The sequence below is a fragment of the Nerophis ophidion genome, linkage group LG15, assembly GCF_033978795.1.
Source record: "Nerophis ophidion isolate RoL-2023_Sa linkage group LG15, RoL_Noph_v1.0, whole genome shotgun sequence".
NCBI classification, from domain to species: Eukaryota; Metazoa; Chordata; class Actinopteri; order Syngnathiformes; family Syngnathidae; genus Nerophis; species Nerophis ophidion.
Genome location: NC_084625.1, coordinates 15581290 through 15608392, shown reverse-complemented (window position 1 = coordinate 15608392; position 27103 = coordinate 15581290). Strand labels below are relative to the sequence as shown.

General features: G+C 40.5%; 1 protein-coding gene across 4 annotated transcripts in view; it reads right to left on the bottom strand.

Annotated features, from left to right (window-relative positions):
- Positions 1 to 26722, bottom strand: part of LOC133569302 (enhancer of polycomb homolog 1-like) — a 53851-nt gene extending 27129 nt beyond the window's left edge. Inside the window, exons 1-3 of one of the 4 annotated variants that reach the window (XM_061921531.1) lie at positions 26438 to 26722; positions 20419 to 20510; positions 189 to 348 (exon numbers count right to left, since the gene is read on the bottom strand). In XM_061921531.1, the coding sequence (XP_061777515.1) occupies positions 189 to 288 (100 nt within the window). In that variant the 5' untranslated portion in view covers positions 289 to 348; positions 20419 to 20510; positions 26438 to 26722. Of the gene's footprint in view, positions 1 to 188; positions 349 to 8050; positions 8549 to 20418; positions 20511 to 26437 lie in introns of those variants that run through there. The other 3 variants (XM_061921532.1, XM_061921530.1, XM_061921529.1) reach the window with 3 other exon arrangements.
- Between the last annotated feature and the right edge of the window lie 381 nt (positions 26723 to 27103).

Genomic DNA, 27103 nt, shown 5'->3' with positions numbered 1-27103 from the left:
GTGCCATATAAACATCTGGTTCAATTTCACTCACGCCAAGAAATATCTGCATTGTCATTGACGGAATTTGTCAGCTTCCCAAGAAATTGGCTTCGTGTTAGAAAGTGCTTTCACATTATTTTTGCATTTACGATACAAGCAGCAGTGTAAACCAGGTGAAGTCAAAGAGGACAAAGCTGCTAACTTACGCTGTATGTGAATAAGCTGCTTTGGCATTTTGAAATCCCCCGGATAGAGGGACTCGTAGTGCGTGATGTTGCATTCGGCTTCGGGCACGGGGATGACCATGTTGTCCCGCTTCTCGCCGTAGACCTGCTGCGCCGAGATGGCCCGCTGGAGATGGTGCTCCTGGAAGACGGGGGTGAAAGGAAGTTGTAGTGTTAAAGTTAAACTGAAGTATGTCAGTTACGCTCTCAAAATCTTTGAAAAGGAGCAGGTATAAGCAGAGCTAGTTTAATTCATCTCTCCATGTATCAGTATGGCTCCTAGTTTGACAAAAAGTATCAATTCCCAATAATCAATTGCTTATTTTGCCCGTCTTGATAGCTCACCCTTGCAGCGTACAAGCTCTCTATGCTAAAACTTAGCAACAGATGGCCTCCCCAGTCACTGCTTGTTCTGACAACTATTCTAACAGAGCTCCTACTCATTTTGACACATTACAAAACTCTAGAATTCAAAGATGTGGGTCAGCACTTGATGGCGTATTCGAAAAAAAGTTGGCACAAATAACGCCACTGAAACGTGTTGGCGCACAGCCGAATATGCGACTGCATGTGAGAAGATCGCCACTTCATAGAGGGAACGCGAGCTGTGAGCAAGTATTCAAGAACACAGCATGTGTCCGAAGAAAACAACTATATGCCAAAGAAGAAAAAAATGTTAATACCACCAAAGCACAATTTGAAGACAACCTACATATTTAACAAGACATGTTATTAATACATTTTAACTATTTTGTCAAAAATCAGACACTCTCCGTTCTTAAGACACTAAGCAAACCTGCGAGCAGCGTTCTATTTTCAACAACTCAACCATTGCAGTACAACCCTGTGGAATATAATTATGTCAACACTATGACTCACCGCACTTCAGCAGCACCCTCAGTCTGCCCTACTACAGCACACCATACTACACATTTCTGTATATGTGTCAGTTTTAAATATAGAGCCAATTCTCAACACTGCCAGATAGGGGTGTAATGGTACGTGTATTTGTATTGAACCGTTTCGGTACAGGGGTTTCGGTTCGGTGGTGTACTGAACGAGTTCCACACGGACATATTAAGTAACGCTCTGCACATTATGTAAACATTGCACACCGAGGCACCATGAATTGATTTACGTGGACCCCGACTTAAACAAGTTGAAAAACGTATTCGGGTGTTACCATTTAGTGGTCAATTGTACTGAATATGTCCTGTACTGTGCAAACCACTAATAAAAGTTTTAATCAATAAAAAAACAACAAAAAAAAACACACAGCATGCTAGCAGCGACCGGGCTACGATAGACTGACCATACCTCCTCTTTTTCCCGGATATGTCCTCTTTTGCGAGGCTGTCCGGGTGGAGTTTCTTAAATGCCTCAAATGTCCAGCATTTTAAGTTAGGGTTGCGTGTATTTTCAATGTACGTTAAGGGTTAAAAACAAAACAAATTGTGTGCGCAGCAACATTCGTGAGGGAGGGGCAGAGACACAGAGAGAGTTATGATAAACGCGCATGCGTCGCCAGGCTCTGCTTTATACCCATAGATTTATCAGATTTTATTTTTTATTATCTATAGCAGGGGTGCCCACAGCTAATGTATTAAAGGCCCACGGCACATTCTAAAAATACTATTAAAATAAAAAAAATTGTTTTAAAAAGTGAAATAAAAAAGCTTAAAGGCTAAAAGTAATTTAGAAAAAGTTGCAACGTTGAGTAATAAAACAAAGCTGTTGTTTTTTTTCCAAACTGTCATTGCTCAAAACATAATGAATCAAAACCAATATTATGAATTATTGACCTATCCAAGTTTCCGATTACTTCACATCAAATATTCCACTTAAAAAAATATTCTTGGTGGAAGATTTTGCAAATTTGGTAAATAAACCAAAAAATTTACATTTTGTTGTTTTCTTACCGTACCGAAAATGAACCGAACAGTGACCTCTGAACCGAGGTACGTACCGAACTGAAATTGTTGTGTACCGTTACACCCCTACTGCTAGTGTGATAAAAAGGTACTGTACTTATTGGCACAGTAAATGATGTTTATCCTTGCAACAAGACACACAAAAAAACAAATGGACCATTAGAAAGGCATCAGGAGTGCAACACTTTCAACATTTTTTGGTAACGCTCTAGCACTGATCCAAAAAAAAAATTCAGGCTCTGTGCAGTGAAGCCCACCACCAACAAAAGTGGAAAAGAAAACACAATGCTGCAGGACCAAACCTGAATTTCCATCAGGGCCACAGAGCTGAAAAAAAAAAAAGACTACAATTGGGGGGAAAAGAATATTTTTCACAGCACCACTAGTTCCAATGATTAAAATGTTTCTAAGAGAAAAAAAAGGTTGCCATGGACACCACAGTGTGGCCTTCAGCAGGTGTTTGCAGCTCATGCTGGCTGGAGTCATTTAATGATGCTCTGAGCTGCTAGGACACTCTTAAGACTGCATCGACTCAATGGCACATTCCTGAACATATAAGACTTAGGATAAGGACATGAAGCTACTATGGGAACATTAACTTAGCCTACGTTTCATGCATGTATGCAAGACATTAAAAGGCCATGTGGGTTTGTGTTTTTTAATTGAGTGGGTATTCCATGTGGTCAGTCAGTACATTCCCGCGTTCCACTGACCCCCAGGCAGGATGTGGGTCAGGGAGCTAAGCCACTGTAGTAAAACCACTTTATCTCTTTTGTCACTCTGTTATGTAATGCTGCCGTGGGCCACACTGTAGGTGGAGGGCGAGGGGAGCTGGTTTCTGCTGACTTGGCCCCCTCCCCCGTCTGTGTTTTTCTGACGCTTATGTCTGCTGTTCTGCATCACAGATGGGCTCTCCTGCTGATGAGCCGCCAAAAAACATGTGTTTCTGTGCCCAACTGCTTTCTCCCGACAAAAATCACTCACTTGCAACACAGTTTAAATACAAATGTGGATGATTAGTACTTAAAAAGTGCTGATTTGGGGTGATTTGCAGTTTGTAGCAATCTGTTGCAAAATGTTACAATCTTATGTATCAAAAGTATGCTGTGTAGTTTACTCTTGTACCGTAGAAACTGAGGCTACGTTCACACTGCAAGGTATGATGTCAAAATAGTTTTTTGGGGTGATTTCGGATCCTTTTATGAAGTCGTTCACGTAGCAAAAAAACACGATGCCTAATGGGAAAGCTAACTGACCTGCATGCAGGCCTGTCACACGTGCTGCAGTGTTGACAGAAATAAACATGGCTCCAATTCTAATAGGACCCAGTCGTGGCGTATTTGTGGCAATTTCAAGGTTTTTGCCCTATTAAAGTCAACATTTTCTGAACCAAATTATTGCGCATGGAAGATGAAGAAGAAAGAGGGCAAGCATTTTGGGTCTCGCAGTTTGCGGGACATTTGCTTCCGTGTATGCTTCGAAGGGCGGTCCGAGACAGAAGTGGTGGAACACTGACAAAAGTTCCTAAAACAATATTTCGACTTATTTTGTGCTCATTTGTAAACTATTCATTTTGCAACCTTCTATTTTGGCAAAGCAATATAACACTCGCCACTTTCTGACGACAAATAGGTCGCATTAACGTGACCATCCATTTTCTACCGCTTGTCTCTTTTCGGTCACGATGGAAAAATTTGGGATTGTACTGTTCACATTGACATGAAAAAAATCTTACACAGGTTGGTTACACATGGACAAAAAAATCAGAACTGACCAGCAGTGTGAACAATGACTAAGAAAATTGATTAATTTTGCCTTAGACCCAAATTTTGCAACTAGGGCTGAGCGATATATTGAATATACTCGATAGAAAATGACTATATCGTGATATTTGAGTATACGTTCTCACGCAGTTGCTTTTAGCTGTGGGCATTTAACTACAAGCGTTTCTCACTCTTTCTGGTCTCTCTCACAGAGACGTAATATAAGTGCACCTTCTTACATATTGTCGGAGTGAGTGGTAATATGAGAGAAAAAAGTTGCGAATCTGGTAACAAATGAAGGAAGAAGAATTAATTCCCAAGAAAAACAGCACGGGGTCCATCGTCTGGCGTTGGTTTGGCTTCAAGCGGGAATACATATGTTGAACAGACAAACGCGATATATCAAGTATGCAGCAAAAGCATTGCTACAAAAAGTAGCATTATTGCTATTTTGTAGCATTATTTGAAAAGTCACCCGCGAGAGAATAAAGACCGCTTTAAATTCTGCATGTCAACATCTCCGGTGGGTGCCTTACCTACAAAATGCCCAAGCAACCAACTTCACATCAACACCGTATGAAAAAAATAGTTGTCAATAGAAGGAGATGACGTCTGCAGGAACCTACCACATAGCGAAGGACCTACACTATTTGATTTCCTCATTTTTATTTCACAGTTCTTGAAATATCTTGTGTGACATCATGCACAAAAGTGTACTTTATTTGTTTTAAACTATTGTAGTGCCGTTCAGTACAAAAAGTGCACTTTACTTTAGTGTTGTTTTGCTATGTAATCTTAGCGACATCGTGCACAAAAGTGCACTAATAGCTTGTTTTAAAATGTCTGACAATCTTGCACTGTTTTGAAATGACATGAATGTTTGTGCCACTGCTTAGTGACTGTTTAATAAATACAGTTTTTGCAAATTGACTTGTGGTTTCCCTCTCTGCATGAAAGTTTAAAAAATAGCATATACTCATGCAGTATGAACAAAAATGTTTTAATGTAGACACATTGAAACATAATACTGGTGTGATTATAGGCATCAAGTGTTCATTCAAGGCTAAGGCAAAATATCAAGATATATATCATTTATTGTGACATGGCCTAAAAATATTGAGATATTAAAAGGCCATATCGCCCAGCACTATTTCCAACATATGTTTTCTCTATTTTTGTAGAGCTACTGCCTTTTTGGATCCCTCACCCCACACTTTGACATTCTGTCATACAAAGAAAGGCCTATCGTTTAAGACAGCTCTTCTCAAGTAGTGGGACGGGCCCCTGTGAACGGGGGTGTGTGATCCCAGGGAACTTGCTTAATCAGTACCATGCGTCAAACAAAAAGCTGTGCACGACAAAATTTGCTCATTGTAGCCATTAATCCTGACTGCCTGATTTTGATTAAAACCATGTTTTACAGGTTAAAGCGTTTTATATGTTGTGCTCCTGAGTTAATGTTGCGGACCAATTGGAATTTAATATCTATTGAGTTTAAAACATCCGCTTTCATCCTGAGGTATCAAATAATAAAGTTGTTCAGTTAAAATAAAAATGTAATTTGTCTTTTAAGGTCAGTCAAATTGATGCCCTTCAATGTAGTCTGTTAGATACTAAAAAACAATGTTAATAAAGTTATTCTTTGTTGTAAGTTGAGCTACATTTTTCTTTTTCTTTTATGTTAATAAGGACACAAGGTTATACACTGCTGTATTTTCTAACATTTTTATAAACACATGATACTAGTCATAGTCTCAGCAGAGTGGGCGCAAAATGTTTTCTTCTTCGTGGAAGTAAAGGGGGTGACAGAAACTAATTGAGAAGTATTGATTTAAGGTGACTAAACTATTAAAGTATTTAAAAGACCACCAAAGCAACCCAACAATGACAAAATAACCACAAAGGGAAAAATCACTGACGTGCAACCACTTCTGCTGAGTTTAACATGCCACAAAGTTTCCATTACCACCGTGAAAAGTCAATTTACGAACCCCGTTTCCATATGAGTTAGGAAATTGTGTTAGATGTAAATATAAATTAAATACAATGATTTGCAAATCCTTTTCAACCCATATTCAATTGAATGCACTACAAAGACAAAATATTTGATGTTCAAACTTATAAACTTTATTTTTTTTTTGCAAATAATAATTAACTTAGAATTTCATGGCTGCAACATGTGCCAAAGTAGTTGGGAAAAGGCATGTTCACCACTGTGTTACATCACCTTTTCTTTCAACAACACTCAATAAACGTTTGGGAACTGAGGGAACTAATGGTTGAAGCTTTGAAAGTGGAATTTTTCCCCATTCTTGTTTTATATAGAGCTTCAGCCGTTCAACGTATTTTACGCTTCATAATGCGCCACACATTTTCAATGGGAGACAGGTCTGGAATGCAGGCGGGCCAGGAAAGTACCCGCACTCTTTTTTTACTGAGCCACGCTGTTGTAACACTTGTCTTGCTGAAATAAGCAGGGGCGTCCATGATAACGTTGCTTGGATGACAACATATGTTGCTCCAAAACCTGTATGGACTTTTCAGCATTAATGGTGCCTTCACAGATGTGTAAGTTACCCATGCCTTGGGCACTAATACATCCCCATACCATCACAGATGCTGGCTTTTGAACGTTGCGCCTATAACAATCCGAATTGTTATTTTCCTCTTTGTTCTGGAGGACACCACGTCCACTGTTTCCAAATAAAATATTGGAATGTGGACTGGACAGACCACAAAACACCTTTCCACTTTGCATCAGTCCATCTTAGGTGAGCTCTGGCCCAGCCAAGCCGGTGGCGTTTCAGGATATTGTTGATAAATGGGTTTGACTTTGCATAGTAGAGTTTTAACTTGCACTTACAGATGTAGCGACCAACTGTAGTTACTGACAGTAGTTTTATGAAGTGTTCCTGAGCCTATGTGGTGATATCCTTTACACACCGATGTCGGTTTTTGATGCAGTACCGCCTGAGGGATCAAAAGTCTGCAATATCATCGCTTACGTGGAGTGATTTCTCCAGATTCTATGATCTTTTTGATTTTACGGACTGTAGATGGTAAAATCCCTAAATTCCTTGCAATAGCTTGTTGAGAAATGTTGTTCTTAAACTGTTCAACAATTTGCTTACAAAGTGCTGACCCTCTCCCCAACCTTGTGTGTGAATTACTTAGCATTTCATGGAAGCTGCTTTTATACCCAATCATGGCACCCAACTGTTCCCAATTAGCCTGCACACCTATGGGATGTTCCAAATAAGTGTTTGATGAGCATTCCTCAACTTTATCAGTATTTATTGCCACCTTTCCCAACTTCTTCGTCACGTGTTGCTGGCATCAAATTCTAAAGTTAATGGTTTTTTGCAAAAAAAAAAAAAAAAAAAAATGTTAGTTTGAACATCAAATAAGTTGTCTTTGTAGCATATTCAACTGAATATGGGTTGAAAATGATTTGCAAATCATTGTATTCTCTTTATATTTATATCTAAAACAATTTCCCAACTCATATGGAAACGAAGTTTGTAGTATTTAACACTAAACAAACAAACTGCATTTACTTTCCATACGGGTAAATACATTGTTTGGAACACTTTTCTTAGCTAAAAGGTTAGCAAATTGACATGCGTATGATTCCTAATAATAAAAAAATGAGAACGTCCTGGTTCTAATCTATCTAGTAGCGACCAGGCCACACCAGCACGGCCACAAAGTGTAGCCCACATGGCCGCCTGGGAGCTGTCAACACGCGGGTGCCGGTTGTCAAAGCGGCCCGAGGCTCAGCGTCTCCCCCTAGCGTCCGCACGGGCCCAGTGCACCACGTCCGAGGCCTGCTCGCCGGGAGAAAAGCAACAAAATGGAGGAAGAGATCCACGTCACGTGACTTCTTTGTGCTACCCCCCGCATTTTCTGGCCAAACTAGCCGGCACGACACGACCAAAGAAAGGCGTGCGTGTTTTAAACACCCCTAACATGACACCCGCCTTGGAGCGGCGTCGATGGGAGGCGAATTCGCCGAGATCCGTCGTGTGCTCGTCGGCGCTGACATGGTGGCCATTTTGAGCCAGCCTGCGCAGGCAGCGTAGTGGTTGCCGGCCAGGTCGGGAAAGACACCGCCAAAAAAAAAAAACCCAATGGCGGCTGTTAAACATACCGATTCCTCCTCCTTTTCCATCCCGGTAGGCATCTGGGGCACGGCCCGGTTGATAGAAGCATATTCATGCAGGTCCGGTAGATCCTCGCAGCGGAAGACGGGCAGGGGCTTGCTAGCATCCAGCGCCCGCGCCCGAAACGACAATTTACTCATGTTTTATACGAAAAGACGCAGCATAAAGCTAGTGGATCTGCGAGGAATAACAGCAGTCCCGTGTGGAGTTCTCATGGAGGGATCCGGAACGGTGTCCTGGAGTCAGCGGCTCGATCGAGGCGAGGCTCGGGTCCGTAGCAGCGCGAGCAGCGGCCGGGCAGGCCCGCGTCTCGGTCGCTCTCTGTCGGTCGCTGAGGCTCTGGCGCTCCGCTCTCCCTCCCCGGTTCAATGCGCCATGGCCAACATGGCGGACATTACAAACTCATGTAGCGCTCCACTCGCTCCGCGCAGCCCAACCCCCTCCATCGCACCAACAGCCATTCCCACGCAGCTTGGCACGCCTGCGCGCTCGACAGAACCGTGGGGTCCGGGGAGAGAAGGGGTGGGGGAGACTGATGATGCTGAGGAGGGGACGTCAACTTTTTACTTCAATTGTCCGAACACGCCGACAAATCATTTTACTCTGGGGTTCACATTTATAAAACGCTACGGACCTATTATTTTTATTGCGTTTATGTGGATAAGGCCCAGTCAAACTTAAAGGCCTTCTGAAACCCACTACTACCGATCATGCAGTCTGATAGTTTATATATCATTGATGAAATATTAACATTGCAACACATGCCAATACTGCTGGTTTAGTTTACTAAATTGCAATTTTAAATTTCCCACGAAGTATCCTGTTGAAAATGTCGCGGAATGATGACGCGGACATGTTCTTCCAGCACCGATCACAGCTAAAAGTCGTCTGCTTTAATCGCACAATTACACAGTTTTCTGGACATCTGTGTTGCTGAATCTTTTGCAATTTGTTCAATTAATAATGGAGAAGTCAAAGAAGAAAGATGTAGGTGGAAAGCGGTGTATTGCGGCTGGCTTTAGCAACACAAACACAGCTGGTGTTTCCTTGTTTACATTCCCGAAGGTTAAGCTTTACTATGGAACAGAGCGGTCAAGCGAACATGGTTTCCGACCACATGTCAACCGCCAGGTTTCAGTGAGAAAACTGTGGTAATAAATCGGCTCTTACCGTAGACATGAGCGGAGCTTGCAACCTCCTCCCTACCGGAGACACTGGCGGTCACCACACCCCTCCAACTTTCAAGTACCATATAATCTCACTAAAACACTAGTAACACAATAAGCAGATAAGGGATTTTCCAGAATTATCCTAGTAAATGTGTCTAAAACATCTGGATCGCTCCCATTACCCTAGTTCTTCACTCTCACTATCCTCATTCGCAAATTTTTCATCCTCGCTCAAATTAATGGGGAAATTGTTGCTTTCTCGGTCCGAATCGCTCTCGCCGCTGGTGGCCATGATTGTAAACAATGTGAGGATGTGAGGAGCTCCACAACCCGTGACGTCATGCGCACATCGTCTGCTACTTCCGGTACAGGCAAGGCTTTTTTATTAGCGACCAAAAGTTGTGAACTTTATCGTTGATGTTCTCTACTAAATCCTTTCAGCAAAAATATGGCAATATCGCGAAATGATCACGTATGACACAGAGAATGGACCTGCTATCCCCGTTTAAATAAGAAAATCTCATTTCAGTAGGCCTTTAAATCAGGGGTGTCAAACTCGTTTTCTTTGAGGGCCACATCGCAGTCGTGGGTGCCTTCAGAGGGCCACCTGTAACAGCGAGTAATATATGAATTTGCCTATGAAATTTGGCTACTACACATATTGTAAAAAAAAAAAGAAAATGTTTAGATTTAACTAAAAAAAACTGGCAACTCAATCACCAAAATTATACTGTTAAATATACAGTGTTTTTTTTTTTTACATCTTATATGGAAAAACAGTACCACTGTTTTTTAGAGTAGAAATAGCAGCTTAGTTTCCAGAATGTTACTGTAAAACTTACACTGTTTTTTGTTTTTTTTTAAACAACATATTGCTATACACTGAGAAACAGTACAACTGTTTTTTTAAGGTAAAAATAGCAACTTTGTAGTGAAGTGAAATATATTTATATAGCGCTTTTTCTCTAGTGACTTAAAGCGCTTTACATAGTGAAACCCAATATCTAAATTACATTTAAACCAGTGTGAGTGGCACTGGGAGAAGGTAGGTAAAGTGTCTTGCCCAAGGACACAACGGCAGTGACTAGGAGGGCGGAAGCGCGAATCGAACCTGCAACCCTCATGTTACTGGCACGGCCCCTCTACCAACCGAGCTATGCCGCCCTTTTGTAGCCAGAATTTAATTGTAAAACTTGAGTGGGTTTTTTTTAGGTGGCTACTTGTCCAGTGTGTACGACGCCTTCCGCCCGATTTTGGCTGAGATAGGCACCAGTGACCCCAAAGGGAATAAGCCAGGCATGTGATTTGACCACAATGAAAAAGACTGAAAACATTTCTGGGGGGGGGTTTTCACCAATTTAACATGCTAAAATTAACAAAGACAGCACCATTTGAAGAAAATATTTTAGTGTTTGATAATGTGAAGACACTGACATATTGCATGAAACAAGTGTGAAAATATTTACATTCAAGATTGTTACACAACTGACAATATTGTTTCAGGAGACTACATAAGAACTTAATATTACAAAATAGTATTATATGCAAATTTATTTCAAATTAATTGTTAACTGGAATCAATAATGCGACTATTTGAATTTCTTTAATTTCAAAATATATTTTCACGTGGCTTTTTAATTTTAGAAAAACCCATTTATATTTCGCAAAGCAATAATTGGTTAATATTTAAAACAAACATGCGTATTTCGCAAGCACATTTTTTTTTTTTTAGCTTACCTCATTATTAACTACCCTGTCTGCAACTGAAGTGGGTTGTTTGGGTGGATCTTTCCTCTCCATGTCTACGGCAGTTGTCGATGTAAACAAAGGATTAAGTCCGTAAGGTTAGCTCACTTTCGGTCGACATCCAAAAGTACCAGCTAGTGAAAAGTTTGTTTTCCTTGCTTCAAGTTGTTTCATATGTTTTAGCGTTTCGCATGTACTTCCAAAGCCTTGAAACCTTGTGATCCATAGTCAATATTATCATGACAACACGTGCACAAAACTTTTCCGGGACGATCGATTTTCCGAATAAAATCGCCGAACAAAGTCGTAATTTCCTTCTTCCCAACAGTATCAGTGATTTCCCTTTCCATCCAGTCCCATCGAAACTTATTTTTGATATGTTTATCAATTTCTTTTACTCGTGAAGCGTCCTTTCTCTCAAGAACCGACATCGTTTACCTTTGGAAAATGACGGTATTAACGTCATCATTCATAACAGATGTCCTGATTGGTCACAAGGAACATATCGACCAATCAACTACGGCGTACGATGAGCTACGTCTCGATTACAAAAGACGAATCGGCAAGTAAACAAATCTTGACTTAGGGTAGGGAAAAAAAACCGGAAAAACGGAAGATAATTGTTTTTTCCCCCCCCGAGATTAAAAGACGGAATTCTGACTTTAGACGGAAAACTCACATGCCTGATAAGCGGTAGGAAATGGATGGATGGAGTTTTTATTTTTTTTTACAACATATTACTACTGTAAACTGAGAAACAGTAAAACAGTTTTTTTTTTTAATCTGGTTACTGAGCTACCAGTTTTTTATCCTCAAAATATTTCGTACTGTATTTCCATTTAGAGCAGGGGTAGGGAACCTATGGCTCTAGAGCCGGATGTGGCTCTTTTGATGACTGCATCTGGCTCTCAGATAAATCTTAGCTGACATTACTTAACAGGATAAGTAATTAATAATTCCGCTGGTAATCACAGTGTTAATAACGTTCAAAATATAAAACATTCTCATGCATTTTAATCCATCTGTTTTCTACCGCACCTGTTCAAGAAGTATTTTATTTATTATTGGTTCTGCTTCAAAATAACAATGTTATTAAAAAGAACGAGACTTATTATACTCTAAAAATGTTGGTCTTACTTAAAAATGCACGCATTTAGTTGTATTCACTGTTGAAAAAAACATTATATGGCTCTCACGGATATACATTTTAAAATATTTGGCTTTCCAAAGACATGCACCTGGGGATAGGTTGATTGGTAACACTAAATTGACCCTAGTGTGTGAATGTGAGTGTGAATGTTGTCTGTCTATCTGTGTTGGCCCTGCGATGAGGTGGCGACTTGTCCAGGGTGTACCCCGCCTTCCGCCCGATTGTAGCTGAGATAGACACCAGCGCCCCCCGCGACCCCGAAAGGGAATAAGCGGTAGAAAATGGATGGATGGATGGGCTTTCATGGCTCTCTCAGCCAAAAAGGTTCCCGACCCCTGATTTAGAGTAATACTCCCTGAAATGAACTGTAGATTTTATGATTAAAAAAAAACGGTCAGCTAAGTTGACAGTATTTTACAGTAAAAAAAAAAAAAAACAGTGGTAGTTTTGTTAATGTGCAGTAATATTGGTAACACTAAATTGGCCCTAATGAATGTGTGAATGTTGTCTGTGTTAGCAGTAGTGTTGTTCCAGTACCAATATTTTGGTACCGGTACCAAAATTATTTTGATACTTTTCAGTACCAATAATTATTCATTAGAATCGCGGTGCTATACTAATACTGGTATACCGTACAACCCTAGTTGGCAGCACACTGCCTTAAGTGCAGCTGGGATAGGCTGCAGCCACCCCGCGACCTAGAGAGGGACAAGCGGTAGAAAAATGGATGGATGGGTGCTGTGAAAACCACCGTAAAATGTATTGTCTCTTTTACAGTATACAATTTGATGGATAGCTTGCTTTGAAATCATAGGTCAAGCACATACAGTATTTAAGTATTTATTTAGTTTTTGACCCCAAAAAATAGTTTGCAAATTATAGTTTGCATATCTTCCCCGTGAATGTGTGGGTTACCTCCGGGTACTCCGGCTTCCTCCCACCTCCAAAGACATGCACCTGGGGATAGGTTGATTGGCAACACTAAATTGGCCCTAGTGTGTGAATGTGAGTGTGAATGTTGTCTGTCTATCTATCTGTATCGGCCCTGCGATGAGGTGGCAACTTATCCAGGGTCTACGACGCCTTCCGCCCGATTGTAGCTGAGATAGGCCCCAGCCACCCCCCCCCCCCCACCCCACCCCCCGACACCAAAGGGGAATAAGCAGTAGAAAATGGATGGATAGATGGATAATATAGGTTGATTGGTAACACTAAATTGACCCTAGTGTGTGAATGTGAGTGTGAATGTTGTCTGTCTATCTGTGTTGGCCCTGCGATGAGGTGGCGACTTGTCCAGGGTGTACCCCGCCTTCCGCCCGATTGTAGCTGAGATAGACACCAGCGCCCCCCGCGACCCCGAAAGGGAATAAGCGGTAGAAAATGGATGGATGGATGGGCTTTCATGGCTCTCTCAGCCAAAAAGGTTCCCGACCCCTGATTTAGAGTAATACTCCCTGAAATGAACTGTAGATTTTATGATTAAAAAAAAACGGTCAGCTAAGTTGACAGTATTTTACAGTAAAAAAAAAAAAAACAGTGGTAGTTTTGTTAATGTGCAGTAATATTGGTAACACTAAATTGGCCCTAATGAATGTGTGAATGTTGTCTGTGTTAGCAGTAGTGTTGTTCCAGTACCAATATTTTGGTACCGGTACCAAAATTATTTTGATACTTTTCAGTACCAATAATTATTCATTAGAATCGCGGTGCTATACTAATACTGGTATACCGTACAACCCTAGTTGGCAGTACACTGCCTTAAGTGCAGCTGGGATAGGCTGCAGCCACCCCGCGACCTAGAGAGGGACAAGCGGTAGAAAAATGGATGGATGGGTGCTGTGAAAACCACCGTAAAATGTATTGTCTCTTTTACAGTATACAATTTGATGGATAGCTTGCTTTGAAATCATAGGTCAAGCACATACAGTATTTAAGTATTTATTTATTTTTTGACCCCAAAAAATAGTTTGCAAATTATAGTTTGCATATCTTCCCCGTGAATGTGTGGGTTACCTCCGGGTACTCCGGCTTCCTCCCACCTCCAAAGACATGCACCTGGGGATAGGTTGATTGGCAACACTAAATTGGCCCTAGTGTGTGAATGTGAGTGTGAATGTTGTCTGTCTATCTATCTGTATCGGCCCTGCGATGAGGTGGCAACTTATCCAGGGTCTACGACGCCTTCCGCCCGATTGTAGCTGAGATAGGCCCCAGCCACCCCCCCCCCCCCCCCCACCCCACCCCCCGACACCAAAGGGGAATAAGCAGTAGAAAATGGATGGATAGATGGATAATATAGGTTGATTGGTAACACTAAATTGACCCTAGTGTGTGAATGTGAGTGTGAATGTTGTCTGTCTATCTGTGTTGGCCCTGCGATGAGGTGGCGACTTGTCCAGGGTGTACGCCGCCTTCCGCCCGAATGCAGCTGAGAAAGGCTCCAGCACCCCCACGACCCCAAAAGGGACAAGCGGTATAAAATGGATGGATGTTTTTATTTAAATCATTATATCATATTAAAGTTTAAACGGCAGGCAATTTCATGCAGTATTTTTTTTTCTGTCAAAATGGAAAGAACAAATACATTTAGTAAAAAAAGATAAGGTACTTCATGGCCCGATATAATTTCCAGGTGTTAGCGGGCCATATAAAATGATGTGGTGGGCCAGATTTGGCCCCCGGTTCTTAAGTTTGACACCTGTGCCTTAAAACTTTTACTTTACCAAATGTGAACTGTAATCTTTTGTAAATGCTAGTCACAGATAATTATGACAGGAACATGCTGTTTTTAAGGACCAAGTGCAAAAAACAACTTTGTCAAAAGATCATCTATAAGGGAAAGGTGCTCTGCTGTTTAAGGATTCTACTGCAAAACATCAATCATCGTCTTTCTGACAAGAGCCCACTTTTGTTTTTAAGGATCGGCAAAAAAAACAACAGAAAACGCAAATCAAATATATTTTGTATGGCAGGAGTAGTCTGCTGTTTACATACTGCAAAGACCCTGCAAGTGACAGGAGTGCCCTGCTGTTTCTAAAACTGCACAACAAAAAATCCTAGTCGAAGACCATCCGCATGACAGAAGTGGCTTCTAGGGATGCACGGATATGAAAATGTCAGATGATGTTATTGAGGCCAAAACTATAAGAGGTATTATTATTATCACTGTATTGTTGAATGTGCTCAAGAAGTACTTCTACACACGCTGATTTTTTTAAACCACATTTCATTAAAAAAAAAAATCAATTGGCAGAAGAAATGTTAAATATTGAATTGAGGGTTTTTCATTGATAAAGCAAAATGGGGGGCGTGTTCTTTACTTTCAATTAATGTGACGTAGTAATTTTAATTTAAAACGGAAATACTGACTGTCAGGAGTTTTACCGCGGTTTATCATTAACACTGTTAAACATTACATCCTTATGTAAGCCCACTGCTATTTTTAAAGAGAACCTATGATGATTTTTTTACATTTAAAACCCTTCTTTGTGGTGGATGAAACATGTTTTGGATAAGCGTCGTGTTTCAATTTTGCTCAACAGTCCCTTATTTAGTTCTTTTTTTGAGTGTCTGCAAGATGGCTGTTTGTGGAGGCGTTGTCCCACACTCCAAATGAATCCTTCAAAAAATGTTTAAGAATGTTGTATTTATCTACCGGTCATATTATTATCTACACCAGCACACCCACCGATAAACCAGAGTAGCAGCATAAAAAAAGATGCTTTTGACAGAATGTATGTCACTGCACGTTGTACATTGCTGTAACTATACTTTATTTTTTACTTTAATTTTATTAAAATATTGACATGGTGAGCTGCTGCATTGCCTCTGAGCTAGTGAAAGTTATTCTACATTATACATCATGCCTCTCACTAGTATTGTAGAAGGTGATAAGTTCGATCAACTTTGACATTTAACTTAGACCCAGAAGAAGGACACAAAAAGAAAGTTATTTTCGCCCATTTCTTTTTAACCTGCGTGAAGATTATTAGGCCCCAAAATTCAAGTTTCAGGATCATCATTTGTCCCAAATTGGTCTTTGTTGTCGCTCATGAAATCTGCCAGGAGTAAGAGTGTTGTTGTAGTTGAAGGAAATAGGAACTAGCAAATTTTGTGATGCGTCTGTGAAACTATTGCACTGCTGTAAGCTTAAAATGAGCATAATACAAAATATTAAATGTTATAATGAATGGGCCTGTTACTACATTACATATATACTGACAGCGTGTATATAAAACCGTGATGGATGTTTTTGGATGTTTTTTAGCGCGCTGTTTAGGATAGACTAGAGAAAATCATATTTACTCCATTGTTATGTGAATTGCTGGCTTTTATTTCAGTCCAGTTCAGTTTCAGGAATTAGAATGCATACAAAACATGTGTGTGCTCATCTCACATAAGGACTGTGAATGCTAGACAATATTCCAATAGAAGTGCAGTTTTCTTTCAAAATACACTGCAAAAACAGTAGTCAAAGATCCTTTAAATGGTCGGGGTGTTATTTTTAAAGATCTTCCGCAAAACTACAATTCAAAGATCTTCTGCATGACAGGAGTGCTGTGCTGTTTTTAATCCAGATAAATACTGGTCGCAGATGCTTTACATTACAGGGAGCATTTGCATTTTTTAGGCATCTGCTTTTGCAAGTTTTCTGCAATGTTTTGCCACCCGCTGCAAAACAATCTCAAGTTTCGAGCTAAACTCGCATCTCACTTTGATGCCATTTAAGGGTTGAATTCATCCTGCACGCCGCCATTTTAAGAGCCCTATTGTAAATGATCTACTTACGACAACTCAAGCAGGAAGCAACATAGATCAATCTCACTTCATTACACGGGTTGAGATAGGACATTTATCTGAATTAATATACTGTATCTACAAACAACATATTTCACTCGAACCGACACCCTCATTGTCTTGCAAAGATTTCCACCTGGTGGTAACTCTTTTCTACTTTTTGTTTTGCAAATGTAATATCAAGGTTAAATCAAAACAAACCCGAGCCTTTTATTAAATATTGGCAACACAAGAAGGCTGATTATTACAACTGGACCATGCATTGACACAATCATTTCAGCATGTGAATATCATTTTTTGGCCAATTATACTTGTACTTAAAGCTTGATGTGACCCCAAGCTTACGTGTGAAGGATGTATTACTCCTTAACATGCCTGGTTATTTGGCATCAATAATTAATTACCTCTGTTAAACCATAACCAATTGTATTTGCAATCCACAAGTTATGTGACTTGCTGGAAACGATCTGCGCACTAGCACCGTTAGGCTTAAGAAAACACAGCGGAAAGCAAGTCTCGGCGCGCGTTTAAGAGCACACTGTTGTTGCTGGCAACAGACAATATTAGAGACGGACGCATTTGTCCGACTCTAAAAGTACACCGTGGAGGAAAAAAATATTTGACGTTGCAGTTTCAGTTTGAAAGTGAAACAAAGCACCCTTCACTTGGCTGCTGTCACTGAGAACAACCATGTAGCTGGCGATGAGTCGGGACCGTTGTCACAGCTTGTTTATAAAGTCTTGCTGTTTGTTTACTGACATGGTCACTTTGTCATCGTTCCAATAACATCAATACTAGCTAAAATGTTTTGTCATCTCATCGAATTGAACGCAGGCTGTGTTGTCACTGAGGCACAAATATTGTGTAAAGTTTATTAGATGTGAGAGAGGTATCACTCCTTTTTTTTTTTTTTATCAAACTGTTGTTGGAGAACAAAGCTTGTTTACTTTATGTTTATTAGCCAAACTGCTATGTGCTTTATATTGATATTAAAAATTAAAGGTTTAAATTATATCTGTCAGTAGACTCACTATGAAAGCGCTTAAAACTACCAGTGTAGTGAGTTTGCATAATTAACCCACGAAACTTTAATAAAACAGTTCCGGTCGGACGTTTTTTCACGGGACACGGACGACACTAAAAGACACTTGGTTCTACACCCCTTTACTACGCGAGGATTATGAGTCATTCTTCATCTAAATGGGAATATGTGAACATCCTAACAGTTGGCATCCTAATGACAGCAGACATAGTATAGTAAGTGATGCTTTATGATATAATAAGAATGATTCAGCCATAAACCGAGAATTTGGTCAACTTTAACATTCAACATAGACTCGAAGATGGCAATAAAGACACAAAAATATGCTCTTTTGCGGCACCTTTCGTTTGTTTTAACCCATCGTGAGGTTTACGATTGATTTGTCATCTAAATATTTGGCATCCCACTGAGAGCAGAAATTGTACAGTAAGTGGTTGTTTTATTATGTTTGTAGTTTGTATTTCCTGTTTGGCACTTAGAAATACTGTTACATGATTATTAGGGATTCATTAAAGCTGCATGTGTTTAGCACAGCTTCTAAAATTTGTAGCATCGTCACTATATTCAGGGCACACAAATATAGGCTTCTGGATTATTATTTGTTCCAAAGTTGTCTTTCACAAAGTATTTTCGTGAGTAGTAGGTTATTGTTGTTGAAGAGTAGGTTATTGTTGTTGAAGAGTAGGTTATTGTTGTTGAAGAGAACTGTGGATCACATGATTGCTCATGCTCAATATGGCTCCGGAATCTCGGCAAAATGTATATTATGTTGATCATATATCTACACTGTGTTCCAAATTATTATGCAAAGTACATTTTACTCAAATTTTTATTAATAATTGATGCAAATGTCAGTCAGTATAATTTTCAAGTCATCAGTCGTTAGAATTGAATTCAAATTTCATTGAACAAATCTCGAAATGATAACAGTATTTTTACAATAAATAAATACAATAAATAACTCAAAGTCCACTGTTCCAAATTATTAAGCAGAACAGTGTTTCAAGACATCATATACACTGTGAAGAACTTAAAATGGTCACATGTTGAATTTGTAGCATTATAAGACAATATAATTTAAAACATTTTTGATTGAAATAACTTTTGATTAAACAAGCTGAGTTACATGTTAATACTGTATAGGACCCCCTGCCTGATATCACTTTCATAAACCTTGCATCCATTGAACTTGTGAGTTCTTGGACAGTTTCAGCTTTAATTTCTTTGCAGGATGTTAGAATACTGTCCAGAGCTGCTGCTTGAATATTAACTAACTCCTACCCTCATAGATCTTTTGCTTGATGATGCTCCAGAGGTTTTCAATAGAGTTGGGGTCAGGAGATGAAAGTGGCCACACCATCAGTTTCTCTCCCCTTATGCCCATAGCAGCCAGTGACTCAGTGGTGCTCTTTGCACATGAGATGTGGCATTGTCATGCTTTAAAAATATTTTTATGTATATTTTGGAAGGTACTGTTCTTCGTTTAGTACCATGGAAGAAAGTGGTCAGTCAGAAACTTTACATAGGTCATTTTCACACCCTCGGGGACACTAATGGGACCTACCAGCTCTCTCCCCATGATTTCAGCCCAAAACATGACACTCCAGCCGCTTGCTGCTGTCTCAGCCTTGTTGGGACATTGTGGCCATTCACCAAACATCAGCTGCTCCAGCCAGCTGGGCCATCTCGGGTTGCAAGGCACTCATCGCTAAACAAAACTGTTTGAAAATTAGTCTTCATGTATTCCTGAACCCACTGCAACCGTTTCTGCTTGTGAGCATTGTTTAGGGGTGGCCGAATATTAGCTTTAAGCACACTTGCAAGCTTCTTGAGGATCCTACACCTTAGTAACATATCTTTGCTGCTCTGCAATGGCCTTTTAGCAACTTCTCTCTTAATTTGATGTGTTTTGTCTGGCAGATACTTTTTTTTATTTTGCCTTCATCTGCACAAACTCGCCTATGCTCTGAATTTGCAACACATTTCTCTACAGTTCGATGATCACACATACGTTTTTGGAAATATCCAAAGTTTTCATACCCTGAGCAAGGTAGTGCAGCAGCAGAGATTGTTTTTCTTCCCCATATTGCTTGAAAACTGTTGCCTGCTTAATAATGTGGAACATCACTTTTAAGCGGTTTTCCTTTGATTGGGCTCACCCGGGAGACTATTTATCACAGGTGTCTGAGATTCATGTCAATGATCTACAGAGCCTCGAGACACAATACCATAAATTAGTTTAATGGAAAAAAAAGCAAATAAAAAGGGTTTTGACGCTTAAATCCTATTTGATTAATCATTTGGAACACAGTATATTTACTCGCAAACTTTGTAGGTATGTTTGTGTTATAAAATATAAATAATAATCGTCTCAACAGAGTCAACATGTTATTCCATTAGACTGGTACTTTAAAAGGAAGTGTGGAAAAAAACATAAAACATGCATTTAACCTGAGAATTGTTGTTGGCATTGCTGAATCATCTTGAAAAACATCATCCATTAGGGAGTAATATTCCGACATCTGTGAAGCATCCTGGAGGACCTTAAAGAAAAAGACAGCATATATAAAACAACCAGCAAACATTATTTTATTATAAGCCAGTATACAATAAGTGGATGGATTTGATTGGCAACAATAAATGGTCCCTAGAGTGTGAATGTTGTCTATCTATGTTGGCCCTGTGATGAGGTGGCGACTTGTCCAGGGTGAACCCTGCCTTCTGCCCGAATGCAGCTGAGATATGCTCCAGCACCCCCCGCGACCCCGAAAGGGACAAGCGGTAGAAAATGGATGGATTTCTATGGAAAGAATGTAAAGTTGTTCCATGCAAATGAAAGCTCAAGTCGATGCTATTTCCAACGTTGTGATGAATAAACAGCGACTATTTAACTACAACATCTACAAAACAGAATGTGCATTAAGCGGAATGAAAGTAGCAGTGACCCGCTGTCAGGGGAGGCAAGTGGGGCAGTGCCTTACCTTGCCACCACGGGATAAAAGGCTTAACCATGAGATGTTCAAATACAAAGTAATAAAATTAAATATGTGTTAATATTTCTCTTTCGGTCTATGCTTTCTATGTGATTTGCCCAAGCAACCATTTCCAGATCAACACCGTATGAAAAAAATAGTCAACAACAGAAGGAGACAACATCCACATGAACCTACCACATAGCAAAGGACATACACTATTTGATTTCCTATTATGCAGCTCATTTTTATTTGGCAGTTATTTAAATATCTTGTCTGACATCATGCAAAAAAGTGCACTGTATTTGTTTTAAACTATTGTAGTGGTGTTCTATACAAAAAGTGCACTTTAATTTAGTGTTGTTTTGATATGTCATCTTGGTGACATCATGCCCAATAGTGAAATAACAGCTTGTTTTAAACTTTCTCTGACAATCTTGCACTTTCTGTTTTGAAATGACATGAATGTTCGTTCCACTGCTTGATAACTGTTTAATAAATACAGTTTTGGTAAATTGACTTAGTTGTGATTTCCCTCTCTGCATGAAAGTTAAAAAAAAATGACCATATACTAATGCAGTATGAACAACAATGTTAAAATGTAGACACATAGAATCATCATACTGGTGTGATTATAGGCATCAAGTGTTCATTCAAGGCTAAGGAAAAATATCGGGATGTATATCGTGTATCGTGACATGGCCAAAAAATATCGACATATTAATAAAAAAGGCCATATCGTCCAGCCCTAGTATCATTATGGTAAGATTTTTATGAAAGAAAATTAGGCCCTACTTCTTCCTGTTACTGTAATTTGCAACCAAAAATAAACAATGATTAGAGCTGCACATATGAATATAAGTTGTGAAAAAAAGAGCCAATATCGATACAGATAACTTCTTTACGGGTTTCACGATGGCAGAGGGGTTAGTGCGTCTGCCTCACAATACGAAGGTCCTGAATAATCCTGGGTTCAGTCCCGGGCTTGGGATCTTTCTGTATGGAGTTTGCATGTTCTCCCCGTGAATGTGTGGGTTCCCTCCGGGTACTCCGGCTTCCTCCCACCTCCAAAAGACATGCACCTGGGGATAGGTTGATTGGCAACACTAAATGGGCCCTAGTGTGTGAATGTTAGTGTGAATGTTGTCTGTCTATCTGTGTTGGCCCTGCGATGAGGTGAAGACTTGTCCAGGGTGTACGCTGCCTTCCGCCCGATTGTAGCTGAGATAGGCACCAGTGCCCCCCCCGCGACCCCAAAGGGAATATGCGGTAAAAAATGGATGGATGGAAAAAAAAAAGATGTATGCCTCATCTGGTGTATAATTCACCGCAAGTCACTGGACAGTTCCGCTAACCCGAGGTCGGGTCGCGGGGGTAGCAGCCTAAGCAGAGAAGCCCAGACTTTTCTTTCCCCAGCTCTTCCCGGGGGATCCCGAGGTGTTCCCAGGCCAGCCGGGAGACATAGTCTTCCCAACGTGTCCTGAGTCTTCCCCGTGGCCTCCTACCGGTTGGACGTGCCCTAAACACCTCCTTAGGGAGGCGTTCGGGTGGCATCCTGACCAGATGCCCGAACCACCTCATCTGGCTCCTCTCGATGTGGAGGAGCAGCGGCTTTACTTTGAGCTCCTCACCCTATCTCTAAGGGAGAGCCCTGTCACACGGTGGAGGAAACTCATTTCGGCCGCTTGTACCCGTGATCTTATCCTTTCGGTCATGACCCAAAGCTCATGACCATAGGTGAGGGTGGGAACGTAGATTGACCGATAAATTGATAGCTTTGCCTTCCGGCTCAGCTTCTTCACCACAACGGATCGGTACAATGTCCGCATTACTGAAGACGCCGCACCGATCCGCCTGTCGATCTCACGATCCACTCTTCCCTCACTCGTGAAAAAAACTCCTAGGTATATATATATATAAACATATATATATATCTATGTATATATATATATATATATATATATATATATATATATATATATATATATATATATATATATATATATATATATATATCCATCCATCCATCCATTTTCTACCGCTTATTCCCTTTCGGGGTCGCGGGGGGCGCTGGCGCCTATCTCAGCTACAATCGGGCGGAAGGCGGGGTACACCCTGGACAAGTCGCCACCTCATCGCAGGGCCAACACAGATAGACAGACAACATTCACACTCACATTCACACACTAGGGCCAATTTAGTGTTGCCAATCAACCTATCCCCAGGTGCATGTCTTTGGAGGTGGGAGGAAGCCGGAGAACCCGGAGGGAACCCACGCATTCACGGGGAGAACATGCAAACTCCACACAGAAAGATCCCGAGCCTTGATTTGAACCCAGGACTGCAGGACCTTCGTATTGTGAGGCAGACGCACTAACCCCTCTGCCACCGTGAAGCCCGTATATATATATATATATATATATATATATATATATATATATATATATATATATATATATATTAGGGGTGGGATAATTAATGCGTTAATTACGCGTTAACTCATCAATCTATTAACGCCGACAATTATTTTATCGCACATTTGCGTATGTTGTTTACATGCTTTTATTTTGTTAATGCCTTTTCTTAACAAGATGGCCTCTCCCGGATGTACTTCGGCGTCGAGGGGCTCTTGGTAAAGATGGAACATTTGGCAAAAATACCGGACAATTCTGCAAATTTCATGGCTGGCTTACAGCGTGGTCACTCTGGGATCACTTACGACCGCCAGACAATTCTGAATGTGGATAGATCGGGCTGTTTTGGCATGGGAATACTTTGCCGGCTACATCCAGCGGCCTGTGAAGCATATGTGTTGTCTGTCTATTTATGAATCATGCAGACAAGGAGTGTTGGCTGAGTTCTTAACGTTTGCTTTCAGAGCGTGCATATCACAACATACAAGATGCAGTCATGGCGACACAACCTATACCGGGCTACCGCGCATGCTCGTCACTCCTGTTGCATGCTGGGTAGGGTAGTTCTTTTTTCCCCTGGCTCATAACATCACAAATAGTACCATGTATATGCGTTCAGTTTATCAAAGCACCAAGCAAACAATCGGAAAATTCCCATCATATCAATTCCTAGATATGTTCATAATTATTTTAAGTGCACTACGCAGAATAAACACAACATTATTAATATTGCTACTACGGATAATTTGATCAAAAATTCCCTAAAACGGCCCACTACCTACAATATAGGTTTTTTAAACATAAAATCCCTGATAAAAAAAATGTTTCTGCTGTTACCTCAGAAATTGCCTGTTCAGATGTTATGATTGTGGCTCAGAGATTTGTATGTAGATTGTATTTATTTTCCATAACAAACAGGATAACTTAAATACCATAGCAGTGGCAATAAGCTTAAATGTTTGTATTTACATTTTTTGAGTTGATTTTCATAAAATATGTTATTTAACTGCTACTGTTTATCAAGGACTGATTTAAATTGTGTTTGCACAACAAATGTTTTGGCGCTTTTGTTCATGTGGGAGAATATTCCAATAAAGGTGCATTACACACTACTTTTGAATTCATTATTGGGCTTTGCGTATACAATGCAGTTAATCGCGATTAATCGGAGAAATAGTGCGATTAACTTCGATTAAAAATTGTAATCGTTGCCCAGCCCTAATATATATACATACATAAAACCACGGGCAAACATTATTCTATTATAAGCTAGTATATCATAACAATTGGATGGATTTCTATGGGAGACAATGTGAAGTGGTTCCATGCAGATGAAAGCTAAAGTTGATGCTATTTCCAACGCTGTTTGACTACATCCATACATTTTCTACAGCTTGTCCCTTCAACGTCAATAAAACAGAATGCGCATTAAGTGGAATAAAAGTACAAATGAAAAATATATTAATGAATGAAGACATTACCCCGTAAACCCGAAAGGGACAAGCGGTAGAAAATGGAGGGATGGATGTAAAAAGGCAGAAATGGGATTTAATGAGAGTTAAAGGCCTACTGAAACCCACTACTACCGACCACGCAGTCTGATAGTTTATATATCAATGATGAAATCTTAACATTGCAACACATGCCAATACGGTCTTTTAATTTACTAAATTGCAATTTTAAATTTCCCACGAAGTGTCGTGTTGAAAACGTCGCGGTATGACGACGCGTATGATGACGAGTGCGTTTGACGACATCGGTTGTAGCAGACATATTTTTCCAGCCCGATCCAAGCTAGAAGTAGTCTGCTTTAATCGCAAAATTACACAGTATTCTGGACATCTGTGTTGCTGAATCTTTTGCAATTTGTTCTATTAATAATAGAGACTACAAAGAAGAAATATGTTGGTGGGAAGCGGTGTATTGCAGCTGCTTTTTAGCCACACAAACACAGCCAGTGTTTCCTTGTTTACATTCCCGAAGGTGAAGCTTTACTATGGAACAGAGCGGTCAAGCGAACATGGTTCCCGACCACATTTCAACCGGCAGGTTTCGGTGAGAAAATTGTGGTAATAAGTCGGCTCTAACTGTAGTTATGAGCGGAGCTTGCGTCCTCCTGCAGCTGCGGACTATTACCTCTTCCCACCGGAGACACTGGAGGTCAATACACCCGTGGCCACACCCCTCCGAATTTCAGGTACCATATCATCTAAAAAAAAACTAGTAACACAATAAGCAGATAAGGGATTTTTCAGAATCATCCTAGTAAATGTGTCTAATGACATCTGAATCGCTCTCACTGCCCTAGCCTTTTTTTTGGTTTTGGTTTTTCGAGTCCTTCACTCTCACTATCCTCATCCACGAATCTTTCATCTTCGCTCAAATTAATGGGGAAATCGTCGCTTTCTTGGTCAGAATCGCTCTAGCTGCTGTTGGCCATGATTGCAAACAATGTGAGGAGCTCTACAACCAGTGACGTCACGCGCACATCGTCTGCTGCTTCCGGTAAAGGCAAGGCTTTTTTATTAGCGACCAAAAGTTGTGAACTTTATCGTAGATGTTCTCTACTAAATCCTTTCAGCAAAAATATGGCAATATCGCGAAATGATCAAGTATGACACATAGAATAGACCTGCTATCCCCGTTTAAATAAGACATTTTAATTTCAGTAGGCCTTTAAAGTTGATTTTATTTCCAACGCTGTTTAACCACATCCATCCATTTCCTACCGCTTGTCCCTTCGACGTCTATTAAACAGAATGCGCCTTAAGTGGAATAAGAGTACAAATTATAAATATATTAACGAACGAAGGCATTTTCCCGCAAACCCGAAAGGGACAAGCGGTAGAAAATGGATGGATGGATGTGAAAAGGCAGAAATGGGATTTAATGAGCGCTAACTTGTCGTTCCCAGCTGTGTTTACACAGGGCTAGCTAGCCTAGCCTGACCCTGCGCCATTATTACCAGCCGAGCTAACACTTGGCAGACTCCCCCACTCCCTCCAGCAACTCGTAACCGACTTGCCCTCGCCGACCTCGGGCTTCTTCTAGTAGGCGTCACCCACAAGCACCAGAACAACATACCCGCTCTTACAGCAGAGTCCCCGGGCAGGAGGATGGTTGACATACTGCTAGCCCAAAGCTAACAGGTTAGCTCCCCTTCAGGTCGCCTCGGAGAAGGGAATCCCTTTCGATAATTCTCCTATTTTTTTTTTTCTTCAAAGTGCGAGTAGCTGGCGGCGATGCTTCGTCCATATCCGATAGTTTCCCGCAAAAAAAAGGTTGTTATCAGTCCCGGGGTAAACTTCCAAGTCTTTTGGAGGTGACTTCGACAAAACATCCAAAACTGACCAGAAGCCACTTAGCAGGCAAAATGGTGATTGGCGTGTTGAAGCAGCCAATCACGAGAGAGGAGAGCCCACAAGTGCGAGCCCACTTGCACACAAGCCCCGCCTACCCAGTAAAAGCAGCCAATCACGAGAGAGGAGAGCCTAAAAGTGCGAGCCAACTTCCTCACAAGCCCCGCCTACCCACTGTAAACAATAGCAACCATAATGCAGCACTATTCTTTTATTTATGAATGTTCAAATACGTTCCAAAATGTCTTTTGAAAACTAAAATTATCCCCTCTGCTTTTTGTAAAGATTCTGCAAGGAAAAAAAAGATCCTTTAAAAGCCTACTGAAATGACATTTTCTTATTTAAACGGGGATAGCAGGTCCATTCTATGTGTCATACTTGATCATTTCGC